This window comes from Engystomops pustulosus, chromosome 6, assembly GCF_040894005.1.
Source record: "Engystomops pustulosus chromosome 6, aEngPut4.maternal, whole genome shotgun sequence".
Taxonomy (NCBI): Eukaryota; Metazoa; Chordata; class Amphibia; order Anura; family Leptodactylidae; genus Engystomops; species Engystomops pustulosus.
The window spans coordinates 157,277,032-157,288,748 of record NC_092416.1 but is presented as its reverse complement, the minus strand read 5'-3'; the positions used below and the strand labels follow the sequence as shown (position 1 = coordinate 157,288,748).

General features: G+C 43.4%; 1 protein-coding gene across 2 annotated transcripts; it reads left to right on the top strand.

The window, feature by feature from the left end:
• The first annotated feature begins 8,493 nt into the window (after positions 1 to 8,493).
• On the top strand, positions 8,494 to 11,355 carry LOC140064778 (E3 ubiquitin-protein ligase RNF182-like). Of its 2 annotated transcripts, none has more exons than XM_072112007.1 (2): positions 8,494 to 8,691; positions 8,950 to 11,355. In XM_072112007.1, exon 2 carries the CDS (start codon positions 8,998 to 9,000, stop codon positions 9,697 to 9,699), a length of 702 nt encoding a protein of 233 aa, XP_071968108.1. In that variant the 5' UTR covers positions 8,494 to 8,691; positions 8,950 to 8,997; the 3' UTR covers positions 9,700 to 11,355. The 2 variants fall into 2 exon arrangements, with proteins under 2 accessions (XP_071968108.1, XP_071968107.1); XM_072112006.1 differs by lacking the exon at positions 8,494 to 8,691 and adding an exon at positions 8,718 to 8,814.
• Positions 11,356 to 11,717: the final 362 nt, after the last annotated feature.

Below are 11,717 nucleotides of genomic sequence, written 5' to 3'. Positions count from 1 at the left end.
TCTATGGAACTGCCTAAATGGTGATGTCCATCAGTGGTCACACTTCTACCCCAATATTAAAAACAAAACCCTAGACCACACATCCACATATCACAAATTGATCTATTGCCGCTTAGCCACACTAATAAATCTGAACTTAAGGTGCTACTGAATGCACTAAAGGAGAACATTGGGGCACATTTACTAAGGGTCCTTGGACCGAGATTCTGTTGGGTTTTCCTCGAATATTTCCGTTTGGCACCGAATTGCCACAGGTTTTTGGCGCACGCAATCGGATTGTGGCGCATTGGCGCTGGCTTGCACGCGACAAAAATCGGGTTGGGCGTGGCCGTCAGACAACCCGTCGGATTCGGAAAAACCTCGGAATTTAAAAAACGAAATGTGTTGCAAAATCACGCACTCGCTAGCACCAGGAAGAAGAAGGTGAACTCAGGCGGACCTCGGCGCAGCAGCGACACCTGCAGGAAATTGGATGCACGACCTTAAGGAATCGTGCCGGACCCGGATCCCCATCAGACGACGCACCGCTGGATCGCGACAGGACCGGGTAAGTAAAGGTGCCCCCATTGTGAACACTCATGGACCACCCAGGAGACACTTTCCAAGTGCTGTAAAGTATAAGTAAATTCTGATTCTATGATAATGCTGATGTATGGTCTCCTGTCATATTAAGCTCCCTGGACTACACCTACATACATACACTGGTTCTGCGATATCAACCATCCTATAAAGTAGACAATTACTTCATGACATGAGTCTGGAGTCCTATGAAGGGTAATTTTGCACAGTCATCTTATCTGAGCCAATTACCTCCAGTTCATGCTTCTGGTTGCTCTTCCGTTTCTAGATCCTGAAGAACATCTCACTGGACATTTCTGTCACATTGGGACAGGTGTCACAAGTGATTCCTGAGGAAGCTGATGATTCTGTCACCGCATCTGTGGAGAGGAAATCATCTAAGCTCTAGTGGCTTATTAGAGCACACGTGGATCAGCAGACGGTGGCCCCAACCATTGTACTGCCTGAGGTGACAAATCTCCATAAAATTATAATGACCCAATGTTTGACCCATTCATTCTTCTCTCAGTACCACACTTAACTACTTACCTGATAATGACTTCTGACAACTTCACGCACAGTTCTGTTAATTTCTTCTACAACTGGTACTGAATCATTTCATAGTATCATAGTTTATACAGTTGAAAAAAGACACATGTCCATCAAGTTCAACCTAGGAAGGGAAGGGATCAGATGAGGAAGGGATTTAGGGGAAACAATTCTTCGCTCAAGAAAACAATCCAAGAGTATTAAGTGGCGACTTGTTAAGTGGCGATATACTGTCTGTATAAATGGGACCAAAATTTAGAAAGCAATAATGTGGTCCTCGTAAGCATTGGAACAGTGAGGAAGCCGCTGCTTCTTTTTGTACTTTACCCGCCAAACAACTCCTTCAAATCCGTTGTCCCACTATAAATGTTACCCTTCTCTGCAAGATCAAGAAAAATATAATTTTTATATTGAAAGTACTTTTAAAGAAGATTCCCTCTCTAGATATGTATTTTTCATACTGCCCTCTGCTGTTTTTTCACGTCCTTATCATGATGTCCACTCTAAGTGTTTAGCAGTGGTGGACGCACATGCTCAGTAGCTCAGTCCTCTTGCGGATTGGTCGCAGGGGTTGATTTCTGCTATTGTGCAGGAGCCCCAGTGAAAAATGATTGCACTAGTATGAGTCTAGATACTGGATAATTTAGGAGCGTAGTGGGACACGTTTATAACCAGGAACAAGATGTGTATATTATCACTAGCGACCAAATTCTTACTAAATATTATAGGGAACATACAAATCTATAAATATGTAACCAACTATTGGTAATGAGATGCATACACTCAAAAAAAGAAGTTAGAAAAAAATTATACAAGTCCGTAATGACCAAATAAAAGTAGAATGACAGTTAGTTATATAGGGGGATGGTCGCGGCACAAGCTGCTTGGCCACATCAAGCTTCTGCAGCTGAGACAAGTCCTGCTGTTCCTTACGAGGAGAACGGGAAGGACATTGCTCCGTCGTCTGTGAACAGATGGAGAATGTGGCACAGATATATACGACTTGCAGAGAGGATATTATATATTAATATAAATGTGCTCCAGCTGCAATTATTCTTCCCCGTGCATCGTGATTGCTCGTACTATCCGAGGAGAGATGACAAACTCCGCTCTGCTACATCCTCGCACCTACACGGGAGAACCCGGTGCCGCGTAATGGCGTGAAAACCAATTACAGCCTAATAATTGGCTGCAGGTGGTCGGCACTGTAAACCAGAGACATTTCCGGGGATGACAATCTCCCGAGACAAATTTGTCATCCCTTTCTCACATGCTTCATCTCCATTGTCACATCAGTGTCCGCAATCCCACCGGGGTCATCAGGCGGCTCATGGAGATCAATATGTAATACATGTTAGAGGCGCTGGCACGGCCATTCAATTATGTTGTAAGGTTACACAGACTTGTTTCATGCATGAGGGGCTGCAGCAGACAACATACGCTGTGATATATGCAATGGCTTCGAGGCTAACACCCCCACCGGATCCATCAAGTGTTAATGTGTGTTTGGGGTTAACATATAGAGCGGATGATGTGACAAGGCATATGTTTACCTTGTGTAGCCTTACGATATCAGAGTTATAGGAGTGGATAGAAAATATCCCCTTAACTCTCCGTCATGAATATTTCACTATACTGAATGGAAGCGCCAGCAAAAGACAGCTACTTCATAAACACGAAGACGGCGCCCCCCGGGGGCATCTAAAAGCCGACCGTCAGAACACCACAAACAAAGGAAGAGTTTTAAGGAGCAAATGGATATTACGACAGAGGTGGCTGAGGAGGTTGTTCTGGGGAATCTAAGTCTCTTTATTTATTGGTTTTCCTCAGTATCTTAAAATGGGGATTTTTTTGATCCCCTATCTTATATAATAGATTATCGGGGGTCTGACACCTGGCGACCCCCTGTGATCAGCACACGCCAGTGTGTGATGCTTCTGCTTCCCAGACCTGTGATGTAAAATCCATAGGACACATGACCGGTTTGTAGATCAGTCCCATAAAGTTCCAGTACCAAGTCCGGCCACTATACAATGTAGAGCATTGCACATGATAGACTGTGAAGAAGCTATAACATCTGAACAATCTGGTCCTTTCTAATAGCTGATCAGATACTAACCTCTTATCTTAAGGATACATGAATTATGGAAATCCCCTTTAAATTCTTCAGTTCTTTCAATCACATCTGTTGGAAGTTTGTTTAAGATATCTACTACCCTTTCAGTAAAAGGACATTTTTGTTAAACTAATTTCCCATCCTAACGTTTGGTTCTTGTGCTTAGTGACTTATTAGGAGAAGCAGATATCTTATATATACTTTCCACAAGTAGCTTATATATTGGACGAGCTGAGCTGTAATAAGAAAAAGACAATACTGTTTGCAAATGCTCACAGGAACTTTTTGGAGAAATGTCCTGTGGTTGATGAAATTTTAAGGGCAATGGCACCAAATACTACTGAAATGTATGTAGACTTTTGACTTTGCAGAAAGCAATAAGAGTCTTATTATTTTTGCATTTTAAAGGCAAATATAAATAATTAGCTGTAATTCTCGTCATCGCCAGAGATAGTAAAAAACTGCTATTAGCCATAAAGGGTTAATAAGAAATATTTTTGCACATAAAAATCACAAACCAAAGACAGTTTTCCTACTATATCTGCCCCCTTTTACAATGCCTTCCCCTGCTCCTGTAGCTGGGCTGTTTCTCCTGGTGGGGGTGCTATGGTTATTGGAGTCATTAGAAGGTGGCCCTGCAGTAGCCCAAGTGTCCACACGTTAGCCCCCACCCAGGGTTATTTCAGAAATGTGTCCCCTGCTCGGTGGAGGTTTCTGTACACACCCCCAGGAGAGGGGTGCCATAGATGCTAATAGCTCACCCACTCCCACTGCTCCGCCCCTGTGTCGGTCCTCAATGTAACTCTGGTATTCAATTCATAAATTACCACGCCTGGAATAAATAGTCACTGTCGTCTTCTCATCCCATGAAGCAAAAGATTGTAGAAGAGAATTCATGTAGTACTTGCAGATATGACACTGCAGCTCTTAATGTGACTGAAGTATCAAAGATGATATAATGGCAGATTGATACACAATTGCAGCTGGAGTATCTATTGTTATATCATTTCTGATACTCCAGTCACATCCAAAACTGCAATCTTCTATCGACCATTATAACAATCGATAGACAATTGTGGCTCTGAATGTGACTGGAGTATCAGAGATGATAAAATGCCTCTACTAAAATATTGGATAAGCATTGCCATCCCCCTTTACTATATATCCAGCCAACCCCCTTTAGTATATAGCCAGCCCCCTGTACTATATAGCTAATCCTCCCCCTTTAGTATATAGCCAGTCACCTTTAGTATATAGCCAGCCCCCAGTAGTATATAGCCAGCCCTCCCCTTTAGTATATAACCAGCCCCCTTTAGTATATAGCCAGCCCTCTTTAGAATATAGCCAGCCATCCCCCTTTAGTATATAGCTAGCCCCCTGTACTATATAGCCAGCCATCCCCTTTAATATATAGCCAGCCCCCTTTAGTAAATAGCCAGCCATCCCCCTTTAGTATATAGCCAGCTGACGTCATAGCTGTGCAGGGATCTGCTGCTGCCGACGGAAGAAGAGAAGACCTGCGGGGGGTTCCAGAAAGGTGAGTTTTGACTTTATTTTTTTTCTTGACACTAGTATAAGCCGCTTGAGTTTGAGATTTTTTGTTCTAAAAAACTTAGCTTATACTTGAGTATATACAGTAGTTTAAATCATGGACCACTTTGAAGCAAAATAGAAGCTGAGCTGTGATTGGTTACTCTGCAGACTAACTGCCACCAAAGCCAACAGACTATGGCTCCTATAGTTTGGCATTAGGTTACCAAGCCTATTTTAGAAAGTGATGTGTGAAAACGTGGGGCTCAAAACCTAGTCTATGAGGTTCATGGAGTAACAGGATATGTTGGGGTAAAATTTTGTGATTGTAAATGCATACCTTCCAACATTTCTGGAAGAGAAAGAGGGACAAAATGGCGGCATGTGTAGCCACACCCCTAATCACGCCCCAAATTTGCACCAGCAAGCATCATGATTACTGTGTGAGCACTGCAGTTCGGCCGGCAAACATGGAGTCCTTCCATTATATTCCGGATATATCAATATTTAAAATTGTTTGTTATCCTTTTTGCAACACATACAAATTTGAATATAAAGCGATAAAAAGATCATATAGTCCCCAAAATGGTAATAATGTACAACGCGCCGGGGGATCGTGACTGGACCGGATAAGTAAATGTGCCCCAATGTGTCCAAGGAAGCCCTTGGAGATGTAGACACCATATATGGACAGATGGTGGTATCTCCCTGATGCCCTGGTCCCTGCTCTGCGCTAATCCGACACATCTCTCAAAAGGATTCCCTGCTTGATGTCTGTATAAGTCATTCAGTACTATGACTTCTGGCTTTGAAAGTATTTACTATGCGGGACACAGAGCCGGGATAACCCCAACCCCGCAAGACCTGGAGGGAATATCCGGGATAATCTCCCAGCTGCCCTTGACGGTGGGACAGAGGTGAAAAACCGGGACTGTCCCGCCAAATCTGGGACGGTTGGCAGCTATGTAAATGTGATGTTACAGATTCCTTTAGTGGACATACATGCACACATTAAAGAGGGAGATTTATGTGTCTGAGGTAAAACTGTTGTATTTGCCTATGGAAACCAATCAGAGCTCACTTTTCAATTTAAAAACAGCTATGGGGAAATGTGAAAGCTGAGCTCTGATTGGTTTCCATGGGCAACTAGAACAGTTTTACTTCAGACACTTCTCATAAATCTCCCCATTTCTATGTAACTTTGGTTATTCTATTTGACCTAAAACATGAAAGGTTTATTCTGATATGATATCAGATAGTGAGAAGGACATGTTTTTGTGTCTTTCTATATAGTTACTTCTGCTTTCACCTGTAGAGAGATAAGGGGAGATTTATCATCAAGTTTCTGAGGTAAAACTGTTCTGGTTTCTTATGGAAACCAATCACAGCTCAGCTTTAATTTTAGAAACCGCTGTTGAAAAATGAAAGCTGAGCTCTGATTGGTTGCCAATGTGTAATTAGAAGAGTTCTGCTCTAAGAGACTTATGATAAATCTCCCCCATAGACTTTTGTGGCAGCCAACAATGGGTTAAGCATGTTCTTTATGGCACTCACAATGCGCCTTCACCACTGCTCAGCCCACTCACAGCCCCTGCTCCATCTCCTCCACAGCGCAGGCATCACATCAAGTGCGGAGAATCAAATTATTAATAAAAATATCCTCCCACTCTCAAGTCAGAAAAGTGAAGTAGATCAGAAAGAAAAGTTTGTGTAGAAATCTGCTATTCAGCGGCGATGTGCGCAGCGCTGTTCCCTCCTCCTCTGTTTAACATGGAGAATGGTTTCCTCCGATCCTAATTACAGAGTTACTCAATATTTTCCTAAACAGATTTAATAGGACGCCATGGGCGCTAGTAAATAACACTTCATACACGGCTATTACATTACATGGGTTCACGTAGTGTGAATGGCGCCTTAGACCGCTCTTACAGAGATAATGGGGAACATTTACTCAGTCCGTGGTCCGCACTATTTGCGATGTGCGCCTCATTTAGAAGGGCTTTTTGTCGCATGTGATTGGATTTTGGCGCATCGGCGCCGGCTTTCACGCAACACAAATCGGGGGCCGAGCCTTCTGACGATCCGACCGATTCAGACAATGTGCGGGATTTAACATGTAAAATTGTGTCGCAAGCCAAGCACTTACAAGCACCAGGAAGAAGAAGGTGAACTCCGGCGGACCTCAACGGGGAAGCGACACAACAGGATATCAGGCGCACGATCTTAGTGAATCGCACCGGACTTCATCTTCGTCAGACAGTCTGGATCGGGGATCGCGACAGGACCGGGTCAGTAAATATTCCCCAATATATCTACTTGTGGTAATTCCTCTATATATCGTTATACCTGTAGAGCTCACCATATGTTCACTGTACGGAGGAAATGTTATAAGTGAAAGAATCCCTACATTTTTATGGAGTGCCTCCCACTTTATTTCACTTTGTCTACCTGTACTGTTCTACAGGTTATATTAGCCACGTGCTCAAATAGTCATTAACTTTTCAACTAACTTTACAGAAAGGAATAGAACAAGTGACTTCAAGAAACTTTGTAATACATCTTATGAGAGGAAAGTGCTTCCTTCACCGCTTACTTTGCCTCTTATCGTCCTCCCTCCTTCTATCCTAATCTGCTTTTCATTCTAAATGAAGTCTTTCCATCAACAAAACAGAATCTCACTGAGGTGGCAGATTACACCTATGTAAGAGTCTATGGAGAGTGGAGGGGGAGCACTGAGTCACAGCAGCTAGGTCTCCACCAACACAGAGAGGACTGCATAGCAGAAAGCAGAAGGTTATCAGTAAAATATAAAACTGTAACATTCTGTACAAATTAATTTATCATATTCATAAAGAAAAAATAAATATTTAAATATATACTTATTAAAGGGGTTTCCCGTTAAAATATGATCTGCAGATGTGGCACTAGCGACAATCTGCTCAGCTTATCCTGCTCTATAACATGCTGCCTACAGATAAGACACAACATACAATTTGCTCAGCTCCTCCTGCTCTACAACATGCTGCCAGCAGAAAGAACACTATGTACAATCAGCTCTTTCAGCTCTATAACATGCTACCTGCAGATAGGACACTACATACAATCTGCTGAGCCTCCTGCTCTATAACATGCTGCCTGCAGATGGGACACTATGTATAATCTACTCAGCTCCTCCTGCTCTATAACATGCTGCCTGCAGATAGGACACTATTTACAATCTACTGAGCTCATCCTGCTCTATAACATGCTGCCTGGAGATAGGACACTATGTACAATATCCTCAGCTCCTCCTGCTCTATAACACGCTGCCTGCAGATAGGACACTATGTACAATCTGCTCAGCTCCTCCTGCTCTATAACATGCTGCCTGCAGATAGGACACTATGTACAATCTGCTCAGCTTCTCCTGCTCTATGACATCCCTTTAAGATTGCAGATTTTTCATTTCAAAATCCCATAGAAAACAGCAGCTTAAGACTTAGTGAACTGGAAAGATGCCAGAACTTTGTGTTTATGGAGCAGAACGTCTCCTGTAGTTGTGAGCACTCTGACAATGAATGACATAATATCTCTCAGCACTGTGAAGGTTACAGAGCGGCACCAGGCTACCTGTGGGTGTATAGTGGGGTATATAGGTCAGTATATACGTGCTCCCTGCTTTCTGGCCGCAGATACTGCAGTATGATGAGATGGCTGGGTCTCGTCTCTCTGTTTCCATGACTACTGGGCTTATTCCATGTTGGCTTGATACAGAGCGGAGCTGCATCGTTCTACGTAACGCTCTCCGTCCTCCCTCAATACCTATTACTCTCGCTCCAGCCCACTTTTTATCACTGTCTCCTTCTTGCCATTCCAGTCCCACTGTCCCCAATTCCTGACTTCATTTCCCTCCGATTCTCTCCCTCTATGAGAGCGGATTACTGCTGACGACTCAGGAGGTAGGTGGCATCTCCCTCCCTCACCAAAACTAAGCCCCCGCACCATCCTGTGATGTAGGTGGATCAGGGATGAAGAGGAGCGTGTATGAGGTGGATGTGGTGGGAGTTGGTGTCATGCCTCAGGTTCTTGTTTCCTCTTCGAAAAGTCTATCTTAACCTTCGTTGTCCATTGACTTATTAAAGCGACCATCAACCTCATCATCTCTCCGTCCTCATCATCTGCCAGAATAGATTATCACTTTTCTTGTTTATCCCCAGGGCCTGTCCTTCACCACCAGCTTGTGCTGCTTTGTAGTCCTTGCCAACATGACCAGCAGCGATGGGGATTCGATGGAACCACTGCTTGGCCCTCTGGAGCTGGAGTGTAAGATATGTTACAATGGTTTCGATACTAGACAACATCGACCTAAAGTTCTGGGTTGTGACCACCGCATGTGCGCCCGCTGCCTCAAGAAGATGGCTTCCAACTGGCCACAAAGCCCACCGGCTACTATCTGTTGTCCGTTCTGCCGTCAGGAAACTCCACTTCCGGAGGATCTACAACTTCTACCGGATGACAGTGGCCTGCTGTCCAAACTAAGCTGCCATGAATGGATCCATAGACGCGGTTGCACCGTGGCACCGGAGGTGCTTTTGAGTCCTGGAGACTTGTGTCCGAATTCTTCCGAGTGCCTAGTCATCACAATCATGGAGGTCTCAGATGAGGCTCCAGATCCTGGTGAGCAGACTCCAGTGCTAGACATTCTAAGAGTGAAGATATCATCCAGTCTATCGTGGCTTCCCGGATCCTGTGTTCCTCCTCGCTGCTGTCCTTGCAGGCCTGTGCCACGGATCCTGCTAGGCTTCCTGTGCCTCGTGTACATCAGTTCACTGCCACTTGGTGTTTATCTCATGATGACTGGGCATCTACTAGGCATCATCCTGGTCAGTCTAGTGCCCTGCACCCTAATTCTCAGTCTGTTGTGCTATTGTTTCTGCCATGAGCTTGCTGCCTGCCTTTCTGACTGACGCAAACTTGAATCCTGTGCAGCCAACACCGATTGTGTAAAAACTGTGTCACCAGCATCGCGTCACCTCCACTGACAGTGCCAAGCCTATGCCTCTAATACACTTCCATGTGCCAAATCCATGCCCTCTCTCTCCTCCATACGTGTCCTGCATTGGAACCACAACCATCCATGCTGGCGCCTTGAGAATCAGATTCTGCCAATCCACATATCATTCTATGTTTACTAATATGATCAAATTTACTAATATTTTTGGACCACCACAACTTTTTGCATACTGCTACTGTAGAATCCTCCCAAAATATTACTATGATTTGAGTTTTTATATCGTTGCTGCCGAGTGGCATAACAGATAACAAGAATAATGCTACAGAAAACTCTGCAAGAACTTTGATGCAGATTTCACTCTTTGCAATGTGACGGGAATACATTTGCTTCAATTCCCCGATCATAAACATGCAGATTTTGTGGCTGATTTGTCTATATTGTGAAATGTTATCACCCTCACACCCTCCTACTAAATGTAACAGCTTAATGGTCAATTACTTTTTAACAAGGTTATCATAAATTAATAGTTTAGCAGGAGTGCACCATCCATGAGGCGAGCGGAGCCTCTTGCCTCAGGCAACAACAACTGCAGCTATAAAGCAGAACCGTACCTCTAAAGATAGTGTTTCTTCACACCCAGTGTCAGCTCCTGATATACAATGTCTGGTTGAGGAGGAGGGGCGTAATTTTATATCGCTCACCTCAGGCAGCAGAGATTTTAGGTTCCAGTGACTACAAGAAACTTTGTAATGTATCTTATCGGATAAAAATGCTTCCTTCTCTCCTTACTTTGGCTCTTATCATCCTCCATCCTTCCTTGTAATTTCATCCTCCATCCTTCCTCCTAATTTCATCCTCCACCCTTCCTCCTCATATGCTCAGCATCCTGAATTCCGTCTTGCTAGCAACAAGATAGAAGCTGACTGAGGTGTCTCCCTATGGACAGGGTGGGGGAGCAGTAAAATCTCTACCTACCAGCTGAAAGTTTCACTGGAAAGAGACTACAGAAACCTCATGTACACGCTCCGGACAACTGATTCCTGCAAAGTTTTTAAAAAATTTTACGCTTTGACTTAGGACTGACACCACGGGCCTGGTCTAAGACCAAAACTACTAGTAAGACATCACTAGTCAAAGTCCTATACATTAAAAACTTTTTTTAAAGGCCAGACTCACCGTACACAGCCCTTCGTTGACCAGGTTTTTTTTCTTCATAAAACTAAGTGTAAAGTTACAATCTATCGATGAATCCAGCATTTCTACTATCAAAGGCAATAACAAAATAACTCAGAGGACAAACCTGTTACAAAGCAACTTACTTACCCATCATCGTGCATGCAAAGGACGGAGAATAACCGAAGTGTCACTATTACCAATATTTTTGCATAAAGTTAGAGTATACAAAAAGAAAGAGTCTTGTAGTGACCTATCACTATGAGTATATGTGTATATTATATATTATGGTATATTATTCCAGAGAGTGATCATCCAGGATGCGCTAGTGTTTGAGATGTTGATAGGCAAGGGCTATGGCTTCTCATACTTCTATGTATACTGGTATATTTTATTATCCATGCTATCATGTTGCAGATAAAGTGCGTTTATTTTCTATTGTGTGTGAGTATTTCTTATGAAGGGCATCAACATAGCACTTCCCCCCTACCGCTGTGTGATATTACATCGGGCAGAGGAAGTGCTGAGGGAGCACAGTTTAACAGCCTGTGAAGCTAGAGCACGTAGGGACTTTGATAATACGCCCTAAAGTCCCTGCTGGTTCATTAGCATAATTTTAAAAGTTGATTTGAGAAGGAAGAAGGCTAACAAGATTACCACAGTCACAGTGGCTGGATCTATGAGTAAGTGTCCCTGGTTTATCATGATGGATTTTGATGGTAAATTTTCATTTAAAGGGGATTACCAGATTCAAAGCTATGTCTCTGAGGTAGGAAACATGGGAAAAATAAAACAAGA